Source organism: Canis lupus, chromosome 6, assembly GCF_011100685.1.
Source record: "Canis lupus familiaris isolate Mischka breed German Shepherd chromosome 6, alternate assembly UU_Cfam_GSD_1.0, whole genome shotgun sequence".
In the NCBI taxonomy this organism is placed as follows: Eukaryota; Metazoa; Chordata; class Mammalia; order Carnivora; family Canidae; genus Canis; species Canis lupus.
In genome coordinates this window covers 22,915,040-22,939,736 of record NC_049227.1, presented here as the reverse complement: position 1 = coordinate 22,939,736, position 24,697 = coordinate 22,915,040, and the positions used below count along the sequence as shown (strand labels likewise).

General features: G+C 43.1%; 1 protein-coding gene across 3 annotated transcripts in view; it reads right to left on the bottom strand.

The window, feature by feature from the left end:
* Nucleotides 1-2,051: 2,051 nt before the first annotated feature.
* Nucleotides 2,052-24,697, bottom strand: part of USP31 (ubiquitin specific peptidase 31) — a 71,116-nt gene continuing 48,470 nt past the window's right edge. For all 3 annotated transcript variants that reach the window (XM_038540046.1, XM_038540048.1, XM_038540047.1), the window contains exons 12-16: nucleotides 22,436-22,555; nucleotides 19,926-20,151; nucleotides 13,955-14,113; nucleotides 12,328-12,480; nucleotides 2,052-10,235 (exon numbers count right to left, since the gene is read on the bottom strand). In XM_038540046.1, the coding sequence (XP_038395974.1) occupies nucleotides 8,665-10,235; nucleotides 12,328-12,480; nucleotides 13,955-14,113; nucleotides 19,926-20,151; nucleotides 22,436-22,555 (2,229 nt within the window). In that variant the 3' untranslated portion in view covers nucleotides 2,052-8,664. The remainder of the gene's footprint in view (nucleotides 10,236-12,327; nucleotides 12,481-13,954; nucleotides 14,114-19,925; nucleotides 20,152-22,435; nucleotides 22,556-24,697) is intronic.

Here is a 24,697-nt window from a genome sequence, read left to right as displayed (position 1 = left end):
GGCCTTGCTGACCACTGACCTCCACTGACTTTACTCGATGACATCTGAGTAAAGACATGAAGAACATGAGGGCATGGGCCATGTAGGTACCTGGAAGAGAAGCCTTTTAGGCAGAATTCCAGGAAGTGGGCTGGAAAGAGGGACGGGAATGTGGTGATGCCTTGAGGGAAAAGCAAGGAGTAAAGAGCATGGCGGTAAGCACTGAAATGTTTATTATCAACCAACTTGACCAGGACTAGACCCTGAGCTCTTCAGGACATGGTCATATCCCCAACACATAGACATACAGGAAGCACTACTAAATGAAGGAACTTGCACTTCAGTCTTGAGTGCAACAGTAAAGGGGCACTTTCCCCACCACGAGCATTCATGGACTGGGAACCCTGACACTGGTGCTGCCCATCCTCAGCCACACTGTGCCGCACCCACACGTGCCTTCCCTACCCCTCTCTGAAGGGACAATGAATCTGAGATGGCCTAGTATACTGTGGGCTTCTACGGATTCTTCTGAAAGGCACAGGAGAGCCTGCAGTGGTGGAGTGGCCGGATTTCTGACTACAACCCTGGTTTCACTCACAACTTCCACTTAAAGAAAAATCAAGCTGTTATAAATACAGAGAACATGTCAGACTAACATCACAGCCTTGAACTCTGGAAGAAATGAGGTGCAAAGCCATCAGGCTATATGGCATGATGCAAAAACCTATCGCTTTGGGAGAGAGCCCCTGTTGTTTCTCTATGTAGGGAATGAGAAACATGGCTAAGACCAGACCAAATCAAGATTGAATTCCAGAGGGTTCTAGGTGAAGCAGACCCAACCCACCTAGAGAGGGGAGTTCTGCTAGATGAGATGACCTGTGCAGAGATGCCTGAGACCAGAAGAGGGCTGCAAAAAAGAAAACCAAAATCACTACTGGGGAGAACGCAGGAGCACGCCTCAGAAAGAGAAAGGGGACACTGAGGGTGGGGAATAGGCCTAAGCCCCATGCTGCAGAGCTAGTGGCCTAGAATCACTCCCTGGGCACACAGGAACATGTGGTTCAGGGCCAGTGGCTTTATCATGCCTTTGCTTTCTCCAGGAAGACTGACAGAGGATGGAAAGTGTACAGGGGGAGATACTGTTCATTTCTATGGAGACAGACAAAATGACCCTTAAATACCTGTGTAACTATTAAATGTGTGTACTTTATGACAGGTACTTTTAGGCATAATGAAGCCTCTTGAGTAATTGGTGTACTACATGGTTAAACTCTTTATGGATTCTAAAGCAAAATTTCACTACTTAAAATGAGAAAGGTTTGTAAGTGCTCTACCTTGGTTTTAGGGCATGTGGCTCATACCTGCCCTTGGTTAGGAACTGTTTCTCTGCCCCAACCCTAAACCATCATGCTGTGCTATAGAAAACAAGCTCTTCTCTATGACCTGCATTTAAGATTCCAGGAAAAATGATGGCTTAGTGGTACTTATCTAAACTGAAACCCTTGCTCACTGAAAATGCACTCAACTCATAACGAACAAGCATTTCAACAGAGAGGTGAAGAACGCAATTAGACTTTTAAACTACATTTGATGGTGGCGATCTTTGGTGCCCCCAAGTGGTCATAAGTAATGTGACATCTTCAACAGGGAGTCCTGTCCTGAGGGGAAATAAAAGACTGCCAGAAAAATTTTATCAGAACACGGTGGTTAAAAAAGAGGTTATCTGGGGGCAAGAGAGAGACCAGAAAAGAATGGCTCCTTCATTAGAACTGAGCCAGACTGTGAGTTCCTGCCCAGCCCCATGGCCTAGGACACATTACCGCTTGGAGAAAGTGGGAATAATAATCCCTGATTGTGAAAATTAAAGCATCGTTGTATTGTGATATCTTTAAAATTTTACATATAGAGTATCTGTCTATATTCTTCTGTAACTTGTTTTTTTTCACTTAACACTGTGGCCTTAAAGCATTTTGTAGAGATAAGTGTGGTACACAGATAATTTCTGCTTAATTTCCAAGGCTAGTCAACACCAAAAAGATACAGGTTGGCAAGGGGAGAAAGAGGAATATGGCTTAAAGAGGGCATCATGTAATAAATTTATTATATTTTGTTACATTTTCCACTTTTCTCTTAATTCCAACTGTATACTATATAATCAACTGCTGTTCCAGAAATAAAACGTTTTAAACATAAAAATATAAATTTTGCTTCTTAAAAGTGCATACACCTTGAATAATAAAACATACAAATAAATAACAGAAATCAGTGACATATCTCATGCACTTGTTCTAAAATAATTTAAAATGTATGATACACTTTTCTTCCAGCCTCAAGGAAAGATATCTGCATTCCATACTACTGTACAACTAAAGAAGAAAATTATACAGAAATCACTATGAATGGTGCATGAACAATACCAAAGTATTTTGTGTACAGTGACAGGACATGCAGCTTTTAAGACAACTACAGAAATTCCAGTGTAAAACTAAAGAGTTTGCTAAAGAAACTATTTTTATAATGGGGCTTGAATTTGATTTTAACCAGTGGTGAGAGGCACAATTGGTGAGCAAACCGATAGGGAACACAAATACATGTTTGAAAGGCCTACAAAGATAATGTGAGCTTCAGAAAACATAGGAACTGCCTTCCCATTTGGTACTATACCGTGCCACTTAGAATAGCACCTAGGCAACTTCACACCTCATTTTCACCACAATAGGCCACTCTGCTTCAAGGAGGATTTCCAACTTGGATTTTTACTTAGATTTCATTCCTTGAAATGTTGAAAATACCAGGTAAATTGTTTCTTTCTTTTTTTTTTTTTGTAGGCAGCATAATGCTCAACAGGATGAAACCACCTGAGAAGCACAGCAGACTACTTTGAAGATGTTTAAAGTGCATTCAGCTCACCACAGATTAAAACTAAATTTCATTTGCCTCCATAGGTAACATACACTGCCAAATTTTTGGATATTATTTTTTTTAATTACTTGAAAAAACAGAGGGTTACCAAAACAAAGACTCCCAAATAAAATGCTTCACATTTGTTTTTAAACTAAAAGTCAACTCCTAAAACGACACTGTGGATAAGTAGAGAATGAGCTAACTAGGAAATTAGGTGGCAGCCTCGAGTTTGCTATTGTAATTACTATGGAGACATTCTATCAAAATCAGGAACAGGTTTTCCAAGGCCATGAAGGTTTTACTTCAGCATTTTCTAACTCAGAGTGACTTCCCAACTCCCCTGTGGGTCTGGCCCTGTGGTGGTAGCCAGAAAAAAAGGCTCTGTGAAGGATGCACACCCTACAGGGGACTCTTGACTGCTCCAGCAAACTGAAGAGCACCAGATCCCACGAGACTGGCAAGTGTTCCAAGCACCCAAATAGGGCCTCAAATCAGAAAGGCTCCCTTATTTCAAACAGAATATTAGTATCAGTAGTTCTCAATCTTTTACTTCCTCTCCAATGAAACAGGAGTCTGAGTCACTCCTGAGTGCTTCACATGGCAGTGATTCTCACCATAGGGACAGTGTAGCACAGTGGCTCTCAATTCTGACTGAAATTAGAAACCCCCAAGAGCTTTAAAATATATGGCAATTCCTGGGACCTGCCCCTACACTAATTAGATCAAAAGCTTGGGAGTGGGACCCAGGCATTTTTAAAAGTTCTCTAGATGATTCTAGTGAATGCTGAGTATCAGAATCTCAGACAAGTCATTCAGAAGAGGCCTAACAGAATCCTGTGGAGAGTATGTGTATGAGACTTGGAAAAGCCTCCTAAGCCTGCAGTGGATCTCCTTTCCCTCCAAAATTGGGAAATAACAGTTTTAAATGCATGTGAAATAGATCTATAACCTAATCCACTGTAGAATGCTACCATAAATTCCATGAGCTTAGTCTTAATTGTGACCAGTGATTGGGAAGCTCCAAAGCTTTCCAAAACACCTTTAAGTCTCTACAAAAGCATTTTAAAATTGTTAGCACTATTAGAAGCCACATTCTCTTCTTGTGACCACGATAGAACCCTAGAAGATATAAAAAATTAAAATCTATAAAAAATGGCAGGTTATTTTTAGAACAAAATACTTTAGGAAAGTCTTCAGGCTAAATACAGTATATAAACCCGTGTGTGTTCAACATATCCAATTCCACTCCTGCTTGCAAAATACTTATTTTACATACAATCTTGCCAACAATCAAAAAAAAAAATCAGCAAAGAGAAACATGTGCAAAGCAAAACAAGAAAACACATTCATGCTTTTCGGTACTGATGATTAAGCCACATGTAAAAAATTACAAATTCAAAAATAGAGCTCCATAATCCAAGAATTGCCTTTTTAAAAATTTACATTTAGCGTATTTTTTATTAGTTGTTTGCATAGGTTGTAAGAACATGCTTTCTGGGTTAGACGGAGGCCATGCAAAATTGTTTTCATTACTTGGGGGAAAAAAATGACTGGTCATGCTCAAATTGCAGCTGCAAAACAAACACTATGAAAGTTGATTAAAAGGCAGTGTGAAATACTAAGTGTTCATTTAAAGAAAGCATAGGATTTCCCTCCCAAAAATGTAGTGAAGTTTAACAATAATGTACCCTTTATGAAAGTAAAGATGACCAGTCTGCACAGTAACAGCTACTTTATGTTTATGATATAGGCACTGATTTGTCAGCAAATTTTGCTCTTACTTCCAAATAATACAAGTTCAACACACCTCACAGAATATGTTTTATTGAAACTGTGCTTATGATTTCTGTAACTATCTCAAAAATCCAACCCAGAAACACTAATTATCTTGACATTCAATAATTCTGATAACCTATGTAGGAAACAACAACTTTAGCTGTTGGGTAATTTGTCAGAATGAAATGTAACATCATATGTCAATCTATTTTTAAAAACACATTTATTTGAAATAAGTGAGCTCTGTTCACAGCTCTTCTCTGTTCCATTTTTCCTCAAGGCTGCCACTGCTGCTTCCTTTACATACTGTCCCTAGTTTTTTCCATGATAGTTTCTTTAGAGGGATGGCAATTTGTCCCCCGCCCCCCCATCCCCATATCTGTTTCATACAAACATGGATGACCAAATTCTAATGGAAAGTGACTTTGTAATGGATTTTCAACCCCTAAGTAGCAGAGACAGCTCAGTCTGAAAAAGTAGATGTAAGAGTAAAATGTCTCCAAAGATGAAGAAGGGCACTTTTGGTTTCCGGAACAGGAGAGACTTGCTCAAGAGGACCACAGGCCTTGGCCAGTTCACCAGAATCCACTTGCTCTCTTTGTTCGGGGGTCGGGGACCGTCACTCCATTTGGGGTATCACAAGCATCCCTTGGCTCATCAGCTGCGCTCCCAGGGCTCCTCGGCTACAGCAAATTCCTGATGCTTTCTGCTCGCCTTTACGAGCAAAGCAGGCCCTCAACGAACGTTTGCAGAATGAATGAATGAATCAATGAATGAATCAATGAATGAATCAATGAATGAGGAAAGAATAATTACAAGGGTTGAGGGCAGCCTCATATCAAATTACAATATTTTACCAGACCACAAATATTCCCACGTCCGTTTCTATTGGTCCAGCAAGGTATTCTTTTCAGTTAGGCTGCTTTTAGGATGGGAAACCATAAGGGCTGGGAGGTGATCTTGAGATGAAGTGAGCTTAACGGTTTCTTTGTGCTTCCACATTATATAAGGGATTACAGAGGCAAGGTGCAGGGCTGTCTGAAGGAATGACATAATCTCAGTGCACTGGATGTTCACAGGAAAATAAATCAAAAATAAAAAGTTTTTTAAAAGCAAAAAACAATACAGAACAGCACTACTGTCAGGGATTATTCTGTGCCTACCAGGAAATGACTGCTCTACTCAGACCCACCTAGTTGTCAACCAGAAACCCAGGCCCACCATCCTTAGCAGATAATTTTTAACCTCAAAGCATAGATATGCTCAATGTGCCAAACATCACTGGGAAAATAAAAAACAAAGCAAACACCAAGTCCCTACCAAACAACTAACTTGCCTACCAAACAACTGAATTGAACCAAGTAATAATTTTCCAATAAGATCTTCCACACCTCAAAGAGCATCTCCAAACTTTTGGGCAAATATCCTTTTCTGTGGCTTAAAGGTTGTACCTGTAGCTAGGGATGTAATTTTTATTATTTACCAAGGCCAGAAATGAAACAGCTTAAAGATGCCTAGACAATGCCACACTTCCTGATTTTTTTCATTTATATCCAAAAAAGGGGACTAAACTCCATAGACATATAGTTTACAGATGCTTAAATTTTATTTCTAGATCCCATGGAAAATTAAAGACATTTGGAGAATTGTTTTTGCTTAAAACACTAGATATAATGGAAAATCCATTCCTGGAGGACTCGAGAATAAAAATATTTGCCACTATGAAAATTAAACTACAATCTACTAATGCTTAACTGATAGTAGCCCTAGAGAAAGGTGTTATTAAAATCCTTTTTGTAGTCAAACTCAATTCCAAGGCTATTGCAGAGCTTCAGATAGATTTCACAGGATATTCACTTATTTCAAAGAAAGACAAGAAGCTCCAATCAGACAAACATTCGATTCCTGGTACTGACGATCCCATACTTGGTGTATCTTTTCCAGGAAATAAAAGTGACACTGAAAAACTAGCAGTGGCCAAACACTGATGGGGCTGTCAGTGTCCCCGCAGAGGCAGGAACAACACTGATGGCAACCGGTCTTACACAGTCACACTACAGCAGAGGAGAGGAATGCTGCTTTGGGAAACCAGACGCCTGTGCAGTGAATCAGGGACACCTAGTGAAGGGGTGAGTATAGGACCAAGCGCACAGGGCAACAGGCTCACGTTCAATGAACTTCATGGAGCACTATGGTAGCTTTCACAAGGCTGAGGAGCTAAGTCTTAAATATTGCAAGGGTCTAAAATTCTAGCTATCCTCAACATAAATGGCTTCCAGACTTGCAAGTTACCTGCTAATGCTCAAAATAGCAGCAAAATAAAGTTAGAAACCTATGGGAAATACTTCCCAAGAGGTACGGGGGGGGGGGGGGGGGGGAAGGCAGTGCAGAATTCATAACTATTCATGTGCATGTGTTCTAACTACTTCACACACAGCAATACTGAAAAGGAAGGTTATAAATGGATCTGTGCACCAAGAGTTCAGGAAGAATTGGAAGGCTTTAATTTTTTTTTAAAAAGTTAATATTTAAAAGCATATAAACTTAGCATGCTATACTTCATGGCAAAGTGACAAATGCAATTCAAAGAGAATCAGGACCATGACTCTCGACATTTTAAAAAAATATAAAAATGGGGGAAAAAAAAGGCTATAAATAGCCAGGATACCTCTAGAAAGCTTGAAAAACTACATATCTTGCTTATCTGTGAGATTCTGTGAGGTTCTCTTGTTTTCTAAACAAGAAATGTAATTTGCACTGACAATGCCAGATGGAACATGCCCCACTCCTACTTTTGAGTTCTGGTTAAGAGATGAAATCTTAAGCACAAAGAAAAAAATGACTTACTGAAAAGCAATCTACAACTTTGACTGACAGGCAGGCAGGATCAGAAGTACACACGTAATACTGTGTCACACATTGCTTCAACACGCCATCAACTAACTGACTTTTGGCATTAGGCAACTTCTTTCTTCTCCAAGTTACAAGAAACACAGGCATGTGCACGCAAGGCAGCATGGAGCTTTCAGCTTCTAACACAGAAAAAGGCAACACCAGAGAAGGAAAATGGTACAGATTCATGCATCCAGTTCAGAATCCATTTTTTTCCAGGAATCTTTCAAATGTGTTAACTGCTCTACTGCATTTCAAAATCCCAAAGGCCTTAGTGTAGCAAATTTAGAAGAAAAACAAAATGAACTAGTGACTGGCTCTCTGGCTGTCCAAATGTGCCACCTCTTAGGACATATCCTAAGAATCAAGACAGCTTATGATACATACATCTGTGCAGACATGAAGGTATGAAAGACTTCTTTCCTACCTCTAGAAATTTCTATCTGTGGCAGTCAGAGAAATGACAGTCACCCCACAGGCCACCTCCTTCATTAACCCTTTTACTGATGCGCATCCACTCTAGACTAGCTGAGTATATACCTGAGAAACATTAGTGTTAAAATATTGCCCTTTACAGAGACTGGTAGATGGGGCCAAAGTGCAGAAAGCAAAGTCTTCTCTCGGTTTGTTGGTTTCACTGTTAGTGTCACAGTTTTTAGAGCTCCTGGTGCCACACGACAATCAGCTGTGAGGACAAATCCTGCTCAGATGAAACCCAAGTCAAATAACCCAATCCTTCTACAGCACACACTAATGACAGCTTAACTGGTTCACAGATTTCCAAACCCTAGTGTCCAACAAAAGTCATTAGAGTTCTCTAGAAAGAAGTATGTACAATTGCTAAAGGGACCGCCCAGGGTCTCATCTACATTATTCCAGTTAGCTTGTATCAATGCTTTGCCTATGGCTGTTATTTGGTTCAATGGCAGAATAAGGCGACGCTTTTAACAATCTGCAGTTGAATTCTACACACACATACACTCGCGCACGCACACACACGCACACCAGGCACATGACCCAAAACATACAAAAGCATAGAGGGCTTTGGTGGGAGGGAAAGGGTTCTAAATAAATAAACATCTTTACAGATAAAACACTTGGATTGCAGAAACATCACTGAGGTTTTTGAGAAGGCCGTGCAGAGGTTTGCATGCTAGAAGATAACTTTTTTGAGGATTTCTCAGCAGACTGCCTGCCACCAGGAGACGAGGGCACTCCAGAATCTAGCTGGGAAGACTTGGATTTACGAGCAGACAGCAGGGAATGTTTAGCAGAAGCAGGGTCCTTAGAGACAAACTGCTCTTTTCCAACTGTACTTGCATTTGGCTGCTGGGCACCTGGAGACTGGTAGCCTTTCTCTGCCTTGTCGTCCATGCCACTCTTACCAGCCAGCTTGACAGAGCTCCCAGCAACCTTCTTGGAGAGCAAGGTTGTTTTGCCAAGGTCAGTTGACCGCCGGGTTTCCTTCTGTCTCAAGGCTGACTTGAAGAAAGACAGCCCCTTGTCCTCCGACTTGCTGTCCCTCTTGAGACCAGCCTTCATGCTCGTGCTGGGGGAACGCAGGCTGGCCATGGAGGAGCTCCTGACATGCTTTCCATCCCCGCGGCCCTCCCCTGCCCTGGCCTGGCTCACCCGGGGGGAGTTGGGTTTAGAGCTAGAGGTAACGCTGGCTCTATCCGAAGCAAGGCTTTGCCTGGAGCCCTCTCTACTTAAGCTCCGGTCTGAAGTCCTGCTCTTCCCAGGAGGGAAGGGGCCCCTTGCAGCAGGGCCCGAAGCTTTTTTGGCAGATGTAGAGGAAGCGGTGTAGGTGAGGGAGGAAGAAGACTTTTGCCGCTGGGGCGAAGGAGATGACACGGAGTCCTGGGGTTTGGGGGAGGACTCCTTTCTGGACTGGCCAGGGGCAGGGGAGGAATGCCGTCCACTGGCCCTGGAAGAAGAATCTGCTTTGCTTCGGGAGCGGGAGGGCTTTACAGAAACTTTTACAGGAACAGGAGAAGAAGGGGATGTACTTGAAAGAGATGATTCCTGGCTTGCCAAGACTGGTCTCCCCTTCCGCAAGCTTCTATCTGGTTCAGAAGCGCCTTTGGAACTGGGGGATCTCTTGGCTGTGCTGTCTGGTTTCTTTGTGAGGGAGCCCGGGTGGCTTGTGGGTTTCACCTCTTTGACTGGAGAGCTGTCTACAGAATCACTCTGATCCACATAAGCAATCTGGTTATTGTTATCAAATGGATCGGAGATGGGGGGCACACGATCCCCTTGTGCTGAGTTTTTGCTCTGTGTGTCTACAACACTGGAGTTCAATTTGCGGGTGTCTGATTCATCTCTGAACACACCTTCCATGACAGCCAGAGGGGCCCGACCCACAGCCTTGTGCTCACGTCGGCTGTGACTATCACTTGGTTCCTGGTAACTGCTGGAAAGGTTCCGCAAGCTGCCAAAGCAGGAGATGGAGACTTTGTCATCCACTGCCTCCCCAATCTTCTCCAAGGTGGAGGCAGAGGTGTGGATCGGAGAGTCCCCTGAGAACCGGGAGGGAGAATTGGAGCGCATCTGCAGCTTAGCGGACAGGGACCAAGAAGGTCTAATGCAATTGTCATTAACGGCCAAGGGGCTGGTGACAGAAGATCTGGATGACAAGCTCTGACGCTGGACACTTCTCACGAATGGCCGAGTGGAGAAACCGCCTGAATGTAGCAGAGAAAATAGCATTAAGTTAAACTGAAAACATGTCCCAGCAACACCTTAAGATAACTGAAGAAGGGAGGAAGGCAAGCCTGGAATGACAGGAGCGTGACCTTCAGAGCCAGCACATCTGGAGTCAAGGAGCAGCCACATGACTTCAACTTTTCTGGACCCAGTTCCCCTATCTATAAAATAGGGACATTCTAACTCAGGGATCGGCAAACGGTCCCTTTACCTTCTTGCTGTACATCAGGAATTGAGAGACTTAAGGGCCCAGACAGTTAATACTCTAGGCTTCGTGGACCAACCACTCAACTCTGTCACTGCAGCATGAAGTGACACCACAGAAGACACATACACAAATGGGTGTATGTGGTTGTGTTCTAATAAAACCTTATTTACAAATAAAGGTGGGGGCCAAATTTGGCCCATAGGCTGTCATTTGCTGACCCTTGCTCTAATTTACAGGGCTGCTCTAAGAACTAAATAAAGTCCTAAAAGTCCTGTGCCCACCTGGCACTTCACAGACGCTCAGTAAATGTGAGCTACTGATCTGGCTTCTTCAACTAAGAACCAGCAGGGCCCACGGAAGTCAAGTAGTGGGCTCGAGATTACACAAAATCAGAGGCAGAGTTAATACCAGAACCACAAACTCTTGTCCTTGACTCAATGCCACATACAGGTTGGCCTGTAATTACGGCCTATAACAGCAGACTGGTGGAAAGAACCAGAGATGATACACTCTTATCCTGAGTGATTTCAAACTTCTGAAGAAAAAGTTCATAATTAGAACTATACACTTCTATTTTGAGTAGCTTAAAACTTCCTTCCAAAGAAAATATTCTAAATTCAATTCCATACATACTTGGCCCTGTAGCTGTGGTATTTATAAAACTGTCCAGATAAGATCCTCAGAGACAGACTCTATTCTGTGGGCACCACCCAGTACCACTGTGATGATGATGCTTAAGAGGATCCTGATTTCACCAACTACTCTGTCTAAAAACAGACCAAGGGCAAACCAGCTTACTGTTAACACAACAGTGAATTCTAAATTTAAAGGCTGCATTGAGAAAAACCTCTACTTAAACAAGCAAAGATTCACTGGCCAGTTTTCCATAAAATGCCAGGAGCTTAGCAATTCCAGCTAAGTACTCTTGTTAACTTACAAATGCAGAGGCAAAAAGCCAGAAGCGAGAGCAGGCGTGGAGCTGCAAGGACACAGACCTCCAGGGCCAGGCGGCCCCTTCCAGGCTCCTGCTGTTTCCCTCCACTTTGAGTTCTTACAATCAACCGTCACCAGACGCAGATTACAGCAACTGACATGTTAGCCGCAGAAGGAGACTTGTTGGGAGATGAGTCACCGTCCTCGTTAGAGAAGCTGAGCTCACTCTCACCTACTCCCTGCCTCACTGCCTGGACTGCCTGATCCTTCCAGCACCACCTGGGGTTCCTGTCAGAACCATGGGTTCTGCTGCTATTACTCACGTGGTAAGGAAAGGTAAAAAACACAACAAAAACACAGTTCTATTTGTATCATATTTCCCAAGTTTTTGCCATGTGACAATCTTCAGAATTCTTAAAAACTATCTTTATGCAGAGGCAAGAGTTTTTGTTGTAGGTGCTTCTGTACTCAAAAGAACACGATACAAATTCCTCTAAAGGAAACCACGGTGGAAAGGGGAGACGAGTCAGGAAGTCCAAAGCAGAGTGGAGTCAACACAGTGACTCCTCCTTGCCAGGTGGCCCTGAGCAAATCACCACCTTGCAGAGTCCCCTTACAGATTTTAGTGACTCTGAAAAGCACTTTCAAAGAAACGAATACACATTTTTGCACAGAGTTAAAGCCCCAGCCTCCACACTAGACCTTAGAAATGGAAAATAATGAAGTAGGAGAAAGTCTTCCTAGAGGTCACAGAGGAAAAGCAAATGACCCCGTTTATAGAAAATGGCACTTATGATTGTAATGCACAGCTACGCAGCTCTTTTACCTTCTCCCGCAGTCTTCTTGGGGCTTAGTTTCTAAGTACGAGGGACCCTGTGCCATGTCTGTGAGACACCATTTTGGAAATGTGTTACATAACCCATACCCACCATCATCTTCACTCCTCTCCCCGGCCATCTCCACCGACTCAGACAATGAGGCCAGGGAGGTGCGTCTGGAGGAAGCTGCGGAGGTCACACTGGCTTGCTTGCTCCCCGGGAGCCGGCTCACCCAATGTTCACACAAGGAGGAACTCGTGGAGCCTGTAGGAAAAGGAAGCAGGCACTGAGGTCAGGCCAGAATCCTGGGCCAGCTGCTTGGCACACACTCTCAGGAAAGTGCTGCTACCAAGCTGGGAGGTGGCCAATGTCAGTATAACTCACTCCTAGACCCCACGCTGTGCCTGCTTGAATATCCCATTCAGATGAGAAGGAGGGCAGACTCTCACACATGTTTATAGTAACAAAATCCAAGTATAGGCATGGACACTTCATAATGCAAAGTGCAAGTCTTAAAGTGATGACAACAGAATCATTCATACTAGTTGTACAAATATTTTTTAAGTACCTACTGCCGGGCACTGCTCTAAGCACACACAGGAAAAATTCTGACACAGAGCAAACAAAAGCAGCAGTGCTCCGTTATCTTCTTAGTCTCACTGCTTTGTGGAATCATTAAGTCATTTTCACAATATTAATATACAAAATACATGCACACACCCAGGCTATCTGCCAACCTGTAAGTCCATTCCAGGGATGCCCTGAAATATATTCTGGAGCAACAGAAAATGCTCTTGAAATGGAGAACACGACTCAAGTAGACCTCAAGAGGGTGCAGTTTCCAAGCATATCTCAGGCTCTGGAAAGCACTGGGGGAAAGCACAGAGCACTGGAGTGCTCACTGTCTTAACGGAGTGAGCGGCTATAGAAAGGCAGGTATACTGAGTGGGGCTTGACTCCAACAGAGGGTCACTCTGCTTCAGCAGTGCTTCCTTTTCAGTAGCTTCAAACCCACTCCTCGCAAGCTTCTAGGGGATCCAGGGTAAATACTCTCTAATGTGATCCCACATTACCATATCCCTGTCCTCAGCCACAGTCTCTTAAATTCTGCATTAAGAAGCATGCATCACCTTGTCTGGACTATCTGTGGCTACATCGAGACTAGACCCTATCCAGCTACCCAGCCCATCTAATAGGACTATAGCCTTCAACCCTTGTAACAAAACAGTCCGACTTCACAGGGGAAAAAAAAAAACATTTCTAATGGTGCCATACCTTTTCTAAAAGGCTCTAACATACACTGACCTAATCTGATGCACAGAATGGCCCCATAAGGCAGGTATTATTAGTACTCCAACATTATAGAAGATTAAATATGTGGCTTGGATGGGCCGTGCTCCCAGATGATCCAACCAAAACATGGCAAAGCCAAGTTTCATTCCTTCTTGCTTTTAGAATAGCATGCTATACTGCTTTTTTTCATTCACTCATTCCACAAGCAAACATGGCAACCTCATTTTGAGACAGGCTCTCCCGGCTTCCATGGGAACTCTGCTGGTTTGTGGATTCCACTCCTATTTCCTTGACTGCAATCATTTTGGTTTCTAGATTAAATGCAAATATGAGAATTTATCTGATCAACCCAAAAGAGTAATGAGACCTTGTGGAGAAGTTCTCTGGACCATTAATTATAATCTTCTGTTCTAGAAAAAACTGCCAAAGAAGAAGTTGGTCTTACCTGCCACTGAGCTATTGGCTGACCATGATGGAATAGCTGTCCGCCTCTGGTAGAAAAGGATGTATGCTGTCTGTGTGCAAACCTCATCTTCTGATAGCTGTTGCACATCACTGTCATCAAAGCAGTACCAGAGGCCATCCACAGAGTTCTTACAGTACGCTGCCAAAAAAGAGTCTGTCATGAGGACCAGGGACGGTGGGCACCAGCCACTCCACTCTGTCCAAACCAGTGCTTTGGCTTATATAATTAATTCAAGAGCTTTTTAAGGTTGTACATAATAATGCACAAAGTGATTTAAAAAAAAAATCCAAATGGCCTATCATGCTCAGGCAAAATTTTTTGAGAAATTCTAAACTATTCCAAATGGACAAAATTCTATTTAATCTTAGAAAACACAATATACTCATTTATTTAAACCAGTGGGTCTCAACCTGGGACAATTTTGCCCCTGTAGGGACATCTAGCAATGAATGGAGACATTTTTGACTGTCACACTAGAGGGTAGGGTGCTACTGGCATTGAGTGGGTAATCAAGGATGCTGCTAAACATTCTACAATGTGCAGGACAGTCCCCATGGCAAGAATTATCCAGCCAAGCTGTCAAGAGTGCTGAGGCTGGGAAACCCTGATTTAAGTATGTTGTCACATTTTAGCATTTATTAGATAGAAAATAGAACTAGAAATGATGATACTAATACTAAAAGCAGCTACTATTTGTTTAGCATATATTATGTGCCAAACCTCTCAGTTAATCCTATGAGATTTGCTCTACTATTATTCCCATTTTACAGAGGCTCAAAAAGATTAACCAGTTTCCCCAAAGTCAAGCAGCTGGTGAAGGGCAGGGCCCAGCTCAATTCAGGTGTATCTGGTCTCTGAGCTAACACTTAAACTACCCCACCCTGCTTCCCTGAAGGGTAGCACAAAAAAATGCATCCATGAAAGTTCCCTGGCAAACTAACATTTGAGCTCATAAATGCATGCATGTTTCTCTTCAGTTCAAATTCTAAGCCCTGAGAAAGAAAGACCACTCAAGTACCAGCAAAAGCAGACAAGAACTCAGTGTTCCTGGAAACCACATGATCTTGTAAGGATATTTCAAAGGGTGTGATAAGCTTGATCCAGAGGGATACAATTCTTATCACACTTTCTAAAAATACCCATTTATTGGAGTAAGAATAAATGAGTGCTAGAATATTTAGCTGAACACTCCAGGGACAGGGCATATAGGGTTCTGAGAGGCACCCAGGCAAGGAGGGCTACACCAGATAGGTCCCCAAAAAGAGCAGAATAAGAATCTTTTGATCATGGGGAGGGAAATCACGTACAGCTATGGACCCCTAAGACCAGAAGGGGAGAGAAGCAGCAATAGAGGCACCTGATTAAACAGCAACTTGTCATTGGTGTCAGGCCAGGTGTGAAATAGAAATGACCCGGCTGGTGAGGTGGCTGCTATTCTGGAGTGGGACATCCCTAAAAGAAGGAGACAGAGGGATCCCTGGGTGGCGCAGCGGTTTAGCGCCTGCCTTTGGCCCAGGGCACGATCCTGGAGACCCGGGATCGAATCCCACGTCGGGCTCCCGTTGCATGGAGCCTGCTTCTCCCTCTGCCTGTCTCTCTCTCTCTCTTCTTCTCTCTCTCTCTCTCTCTGTGACTATCATAAATAAATAAAAAAAAAAAAAAAAAAAAAAAGAAGGAGACAGAGCAGCCCAGCACTAGCATCAATCTATTCCTCTTCAGGGTGGTCTATTCTCAGTCACATCATGGCAACTAAGGCAGCACAGTAAATCATTAATGGTTTAACAGTGTTTTTACAAAATAATTCTACTTGCTTTTCTTCCTGGCAGTAGCTTCTCAAATGTTTTCTAGACAAGTGTTATTTAAATGGTGGTTCGCAGACTGGTCCTGGTCCACAGCAAGATAAGCACCCAAACTGAGATAAGCATTTAAAAACTTTTATAGCAATCTGACACTGTTATGATATTTTTACAAAGGTACTGACTCATTAAAAATTGGAAATTAGGGCAGCCCCGGTGGCGCAGCGGTTTAGCGCCGCCTGCAGCCCGGGGTGTGATTCTGGAGACCCAGGATCGAGTCCCACGTCGGGCTCCCTGCATGGAGCCTGCTTCTCTCTCTGCCTGTGTCTCTGCCTCTCTTTCGCTCTCTCTGAATAAGTAAATAAATAAATCTTTAAAAAAAAAAAAAAATTGGAAATTTAAAAAAAAAAAAATAGGCAGGCTCTTCATCATAGAAGTTTGAATTAGAATCCGTACACAAGTTAGCCATAGGGCAGCCCGGGTGGCGCAGCGGTTTAGCACTGCCTTAGGCCCAGGGTGTGATCCTGGAGACCTGGGATCGAGTCCCACGTCAGGTTCCCAGCATGGAGCCTGCTTCTCCCTCTGCCTGTGTCTCTGCCTTTCTCTCTCTCTCTGTGCCTCTCATGAGTAAATAAATAAAATCCTAAAAAAGATTAAAAAAAACAAAACAAAACCACAAGTTAGACATACACGTAACCATGTGATTAACAGCCTGAACTAGTGCAAAATAAAATTCCAAATGAAAACTTAAAAACTCATCTTTAATTCAACAAGTGAAGGCATTTAAAATGTTGTCTAAACTAAAACCCTACACTTTTATATATCAGAAAAGCAGTGGTATGGCCTAGGCATCAAAAAGGGGAAATAATGCAGACAGTGCCTAAGCTCTTCCTAGGGAATAACAGGTCCTGAATGGCAGGCCCAAGCACTTCTAGATCACCGGTGTAGTCACCAAGTTCATATAAAGTCACCTGCTGTAGGTCACAGAGCATGGATGAGGTGTCTAGCTTCTAGCCCATGCTCCTATCTCCAAACTGTGCTATCTCCAAAGTACCTGTAGGTTTTCTGGCATTTTCCCAAGTCCATTCTATACAAAGAGTAACATGATAGGTTAGAATCCAGTACTGTCCTATTTTTCTCAATACTCTCTTGCTAGAAAGTGCATTATTTTCCCAAGAAACAATATCAAAGGAAGACACATTCTTTACCAAAGCTGAAGCTAGGTGAACACTACCCAGGCAAAGGTGCTACTATACCTGCTACCCAGTGAAATTAAATAATCTCTAAATCCTTTCCATCTGAAGAGTCTAAGAGTATATAATTCTATGACTCAGTATCCAAGAAAAGACATGACTGGTAATGCCACAAAGGCAAATATCCAATCAGATACATGACATTTATTATACAAGTGGGCCCCATAAAATATAAACACAAAATCTACAAGACATAAAGTCTTATCAGATTTTAAATTTGATTTAAACCAAAATATAGGGATCCCTGGGTGGCGCAGCAGTTTACCGCCTGCCTTTGGCCCGGGGCGCGATCCTGGAGACCTGGGATCGAATCCCACGTCAGGCTCCCGGTGCATGGAGCCTGCTTCTCTCTCTGCCTGTGTCTCTGCCTCTCTCTCTCACTGTGTGCCTATCATAAATAAATAAAAATTAAAAAAAATAATAAATAAACCAAAATATAAAGTAAACTGTATCTAAAAGTTTAATTAACATTTAACTTTTGTCTTCTATGGACTTCAACTTCTCTCATTTTTCTCCCTGAGTGTGCTTCCCAGGGCAGGCAGAGGCAAAACAAACCATTCCAGTATGAGATAATACTTGGAATTGGTATAATTCCTCTCACAAATAACTGTTGCCTACAGCATCTAAGTACTGCAAGAACTAAAAGGGTTTCAAGAATAAAAGATTACTGTATGCAGTCATTGGTGGAGGGGTTCAGGAGCCCAACATGCTTCTTCAGCCTGCTGAGCGGGGGTTTTGGAGCTAGCTGCTAATGGAAGTGTCTCACAGAATTTGAAATACTAACTGGTGAAGCCCAACCTCCTCCACCTCCCCTGACCTTTATGAGTCAATGGCACCCTGAATTTTGTTGCGTGAAGCACTGAGTTCAGGAAGAAAGGAAGTCCCTGGAAGTACCTATGTGAAATGCGTTGAGTCTGAAGGAAGCAAAAATCCAAGTCCTGGCCACTCACCCATACAGATTGCCAAATTAACAGCAGTGCTCTGTGGACTCCCCCACACACATAAATGTCCAAGGAAGAGTCCCCACACCTGCCTGCTCCCCTGAGGTTCACACATGTCTTTAAGCCAGTAATTCCAGCTCTGAGACTCAGTCTCAAGGAAATACAAAACTGGAATATAAACTAAAAGATATGCATCAGTGTTACAGTTAAAGTTAAACACCAGGGCAGCCCGGGTGGCTCAGTGGTTTAGCGCCGCCTTCAGCCCAGGGCATGATCCCGGAGACTAAGGGATCGAGTCCCACATCAAGCTCCCTGCATGAAGCCTGCTTCTTCCTCTGCCTGTGTCTCTGCCTCTCTCTCTCTCTCTTTCTCTCTCTCCCGCTCCCTCTCTCTCTCTCTGTCTCTCTTGAATAAATAAAATCTTAAAAAAAAAAAAAAAAAAAAGTTAAACACCAGAGACAATAGACATGTTCAACAATGGGGAACACCTATATAAAACTAGAGTTCCACCAACAGAATGTTCTGTGGTCATGAAAAACAGTGTTTATAAAAATTAAGCACCAACATCCAAATACTTCTATTATAATGGTAAGCATGAAGACTGGGATACAGGGAATGCATGGAGGACTTGCACTTCATTGCGCTTCTGATTCTGATACTTTTACTGTCTATCTCCCTGTCAGCCCATACAGTCCTGAAGTGCAAGCAGCAGGTTACCATCCCCATGGCTTCTCCTGTGCCTCCGATACACTCTGACCATGCTCCCACAGGCCCTTCCTCTACTGCCCAAACACATTTCCACCACAGAACGTATTACACGTTACTGATCTTACATATTATCTGGTCCCCTACTTGAGTACACTCCTGGAAGACAGAGGTTGAGGCCTATTTGTTTCTGATGTGCCTCTGACAGCCCAGGGCAAGCTAAGTAGGACATGTTCCATGAATGTTCACCTAAATAGAACCTACCAGTACAATCATGACTGTGTAAATTAATGGCCAAAACATCTAAAAAAAACACCAGAAGAAATGTTACCTACATACAATGGTATATTATTCAGCCTTAAAAAAAAAAAAAAAAAAAGGAATTCTGACACATGCTAGAACATGGGTGAATCTTACAGACATGCTATGTGAACTAAGCCAGACACAAAAGGACAGATACTATATGGTTCCACTTATAGAAGATTCCAGGTGTAATCAGATTCGTAGAAACAGGAAGACTAGTGGTGACCAGGAGATTGGGGAGAAGAGGAGAAAAGGAAGTTGCTGTTTAATGTTTCAGTTTGGGAAGAAGAAAAACGTTCTGGAGAAGGATGGTGGTGAGGGCCTCAGAACAACATGAACGTACTTAATGCCATTGAACTCCACACTTCAAACTTGGTTCAAATGGTAAATTTTGGTATGTTTGTTAATCACAATGTTTTTTAAAAAGTTACCAATCATTATTTTTGAGTGATGAGCCTAAGGATGATGGTACTGTTCTCTCTCTCTTGTCTACAAATTTTAGATAATGAACATAACTTTTAAAAATGAAAAATAAATTTAGCCCTAAAACAAAGAGAAAACTCTTTGAAGTCACTTTAAAGACAGTATAAAACTGGTTCATATAATCACTCAAGGGAGAAGCTGGAATTTCAAGGAGGTAGAATGAAACCTCAAGAGTGGAGTGCAGGGGAGGTAACCAAAGTGAGCCCTCAATGGCCCAGACAGTGCTGTCTGCATGCACCCCTCCTCAGTCAGTTCAGACAGCTACTGGATGATCCAACTCAAGAAAAGAAGGAAGAATTTTCATTTTTTGTTCGTGGACAGAGATCCTGAGGATGAGAACTGCTCTCAAAGTTGGCACAGTGCCTACTAGAAGAGAAAGGGAGATTTTAAAGCAAAAATAACCCTGTCACAAGCAAAACATGTGTGAAGGAAGGGTCAGCATAGACACCCGGCCCCTCGCACTGCAGACCTGTGTAGTGCCCCCCTTGCATGGTGCCATGATGATTGCACACAGCATACAGGTCATAGACGTAGTCCTCAGGGTCCCTCCCGAGTCCATAGGGCCGTCTCCACGGAGACCAATGGGATGGCAAGCTCCAGCTGCTCTGACTTCTCTTAACCACATGAGGTGTCATGTCCAGGCCAGTCAAGGGGAACTTGACCATGTTCTGAAGTTTCATACGCCTGTCTCCTTCCTGTTGCAAGAAGAAAAACAAGTTCTGATGATATTTTCATGCAAGTGGATGGCAGATCAGTTGTGTGTGGAATGTGGACCCTATCAGCAAGAGTGGTTTTAGTTACCGATCTGAGGTTTCCCAAGATACATACAAAATAGGGAAACACATTAAAAGCTTTAACTATCTGGAGGAACAGGTTATAACAGCACTAAAAATAGAACAAGCAATGACCTACATGTAAGGGGTGATGAACTTCTTTGAGTCTCCTTATCTGATAGAGGAGTTTTAGGTTTTTGACATACAAAATTGTCAGTATCAGGCAGTTCATCCTAATACCTCTGTCACAGAGGCATGAAAAGTAATGGAGTAATCATGTATGTGAGAGATGAAGCACACTGCTGGCATAGAGTAGCCACTGGATAAGCACTGCACTCCTTTCCTCTCCATCTCTTCCAACAAGCATGTTAATGCTTAAACTGACTTAATATATTTATTTAGCTGATAATCTTGGGTAATCTGTATTTTCCATTAAGGCCACCGGGAAATCCTGAAATCCGTCAGCTCAATAGCTGTCTTCTGAATGCTTCCTGTGTCTGAGGAAGCTTTAAGAAATTAACCAGGCATAGATAAACACCCACCTCAAGAGCTGTGAATCTATTAAAAGAAGGAAAATGTTTATAAAAGAAAGGCAGGATGAGCCCTGGACTGTCATGAAGGTCAGACTAAAGAATCTGGACCTTACTTTGCAGTCAAGCGCTAAGGCTTGAGGGAGGGGACGTCATTAGGGCTGTGTAAGCAGTGTGCAGGGCATGACACTAAGGGAGGAGCAGCTTAGGTTAAGAAATCAAGTAGAAGACAATGCAACTGCAACCAGCTGGAAAGTATCACAAATCTGAAGTGGCACACTGGCAGCAATAATGAGGGAAGGGGGCACACTCAGGAGGCACTGCAGAGGCACAACTGAACTGAAGAGATAATTGGGGAGGGTCCAGAGAGAAGTCAAAAGTGACTGCCTTCAAAAAAAAACAGAAAGCAAAGGAAGTTAGTGTGCGTGTGTCGAAGGGGCCAGAGAAGGCTGAAGGCAGGGCTCTGAACCTCACCAACTCTCTACCTGCAGATCCCAAGGGATGCATGCAGTTGGGATACTCCACCATTATAGGAGCCAGACCCCCAAACCTTTGAGTGAAAGCCCAGCCCTAGGGATCCTGGGCGTGTCATCCCAGATACCTCCACTTCATCAGCAAGTCCTAAACATCTGCTCAATCTATTCGGGTCTTATCTACTGCCACAGCTTCATACAAGCCATCAGCATCCTCCCTTGGATGGTTGCCATGGCTCCCTTCAGATCTCCCTAGCTTCATTTGTGCAGCCTCACATTTTCCATACAGCAGCCAGAATGGTCTCTTCAAATAAAAAATTTGGTCATGTTGCTTCTCTGCTTGTAATCCTTTATCAGAATCCCACTCTGCCCAAAAGGTTCTGCTTGGACAGCCAGTCCCTAAGCAGCCCTTCTACCTTAACTCACACCTTCCCCACCCTCCAGAAGTCTAGCCAAACTGGCCTGCTCAGTCTTTGGCACATGCTATCTCCTTGCACACATCGTTCCCTCTGCCACTGTGTACATGGCCCTGCGTCCAACTCACCTGGGAGATGCCCAATCCTAATCTTTCAGATACAAACCTAAAAGCCAGGCCTCAGACTTCTTAAACATTTACCTCCTATTTACCTCTCTTACAATGGGGTCTGCCCAGGACATTCCTAACTTTAGGGAATAGACAGCCTTTTTGGGAAAAACTGACTCAAGAGTAATACAACTCAAAGCAGATTTTCTTTGTATACATTTATGACTCATCTTCCCAACTACATGACAGCTCCTGGGGAGCAGGATGACACCCATTATTACTTTAGGTACAAAGAGAATTCTACCCACCCCCAGAAAGGAGCTCTACATTTGTATGTTTGTTTTTTTAAATCCCAAAGTACACTTAGCAAAATTTAAAGCATAACATTTGTAAATCTAAAACACAACATTTATAAATCTAAAGCAAGTCCTCAAGAACACAGTAAAATATCTGCAGGATGAACTAAAATGTTTAGAATTTAAAGGGTCACAGAATGTTCACATTTTGCTCTGGGTAAGATCAAAACATGTCCCCAAACACTGAGACAGATGTGTCTGTAACAACATGAACAGGACCACCAGACCAAAGAGGGACAGCCAAAGAATCCCTATGCAGTCCACTGGTAGGGGCGTAAGAAACTTGGTCATAGCTTTTCTTGCCATGACGGAGGGTTTACCTACCTGTCGAAATCTCTTTAGATGTATAATAAGCACATCAGGCAGAGTCCAGAGGCTTAACGTAATGCTCCCCTGCTGCAGCTGCTTACAGTGTGGGCAACGCCAGGCATCATCTGGGGCAAGCTGAAAACAAGGAGCATGAAATGACTTCCATTAAGCTCCACTTAAGGCAAGACTTTTTTTTTATAGGAGACCACGGCACTCATTTCTTGCTCAGGGCATGGTACAACTCAGAATCTCTCTGGAAACCACATTTGATGGGGGAGTCAATGGAAAAACACAATCACAAGAGGCACTTGGCCAGAGCTGAATAAATTCTCCCTCAAAAAGGGATGACTAACAGGCCAATATTATACAGAGGATGTTCAATGTTACAGAAGAACCTCAAATTCCACAAACTCCTGAACTGAACCTGTTGCCTTTCCATCAATATACTTCCTCTTCCTCTTCTTCTATGTCCTACATTTGCAACCACCTCTGCCACCCACTAAAAGCAGCACCAGCGGCAGGAGCAGAGGGCGGGTATTGCAAACCCTCAAACCCTTCCCTCTTCCTCCTGCCCCACATCTACCCAAAGTAATTGTCTCTGCCATGTCTCACACCTGTCTCCTCTACTCCATTCCCACTAACATGGCCTTCACTCAAAGTCCTCACCCAGGCTCTTACCTGGACTTCTGCGAGTCTCCTAACTGATCTCTCTCTCCCAAGCACTGAACGACTCCAATCAATCCTCTCTACTCCTGCTATCAATAAGGTCTTTCTGAACATTAATCTGAGGCTTCAGGTCCACATGTCACCTCTTCAGGATGGGGACATATTCAGTTAGAGGTGCCCATGAGGCATGTCTGGTGAGAGATTTAAATCTCCTCTGGAGTTTAGAAGAGGTATCAGATCTGGGACCATGAACATGATGAAGTAAGGAAACCATGGTATGGATGACAATCAATGCCCACTGAGATGGAACAGACAGAAGTCAAGAACAGAATCTTGAGGAATGCCTCTTTCAAAAAGAAATACTAAAGCTGAGAAACCACCAGAGTCTGAGGATGCATAGTCAGAAAAACAGGCAAACCAGAAGCATTCCCTTTTATGCACACCAAGGAGAGACAATGGCAAGATCCTAGAGAGGTCAAATGCAGACGGAGCAAAGGCCACAGAAGCGAGCAAACCAGGGGCCACCGAGAATTTCAGAGAGCAGTGTCAGAAGTGCAAGTGAGATGGTGGGAAGGAAGGAGCTGAAACCCCTAAAGGGGAATGAGGCAGAAAGGAGGAGGAGAAAGGCAGGCATGGCTCATTGGAAAGGAAAGCAGAACTGAGGGGATTTTTTTTTCATACAGGGAGATCCAATCATGTTTGTAAGAAATATGGGGAGAAAAACAAGTTTGGGTGGGTGGAAATGACTCAGACACTTAGACTGGCAGGGACCTACACTGTTACCCTACACTGTTACGCTGCACCTCTGGGTGACATATTTATAGTCTCCCTATGTGGCCATGCAGCCCAAGGCTTGTGGTAAAGGGCCAGGTTGTTATTTGTTTTAATTTCCAATACAGATACTTTTATAAGATACAATGAGAATGTCCTGACAATGTCTAACAGCTATAGCAGTTTTTAAAACATCTCTCATTTCTGTATTATCACACTGTAAGGTGCTACAAAGAGCTCCTAGACCTGCAGACCATACTTGGAGCAACACTGGTCTAGCTAACTGCCTAGCAAACAAAAGGCGGCTGTCTCAGTAGGCAGCTATTTCGTTTTCAGAAGGTCTGTCAGAGTTCTTCCTCATATTAAGACAAATTCATTCTCCCTGTAATTTTCAATCCTTAAGTTCTGCTTTTTAGATAGAATTAAGTCCAATCCCTCATCCACAGACAGTCCTTAAAGTGCCTAAAAATAGCTATCAGATCTCTACTTAAGGCCTCCTCTGTCAATTCAGCATGTTATGGTTTCCAGATGCACCATCCCCTAGCCACTGTCTCATGCCCCGGTTTGTCAGTCTCTTAACCATGAACACTTAGGTAATGAAAAGAGCAGTGCTATCACCATCTGAATTCTGGACCTGTTTTAAAGCATCCTTAAGGCAGCAGCTGATAGTGGCTGACACATGACACTGCAGATCAATACTGAGCTTGCAGATAACTAAACTCAAAGTTAACCATCTTATGGTCTGCGGCTAAATCCCTAACTCCCTAAATCCCTCCTCCATACCTCTACTACCCAAGTAATACACATTCATTCATTCTAATATGTACTTACTGAATGCTT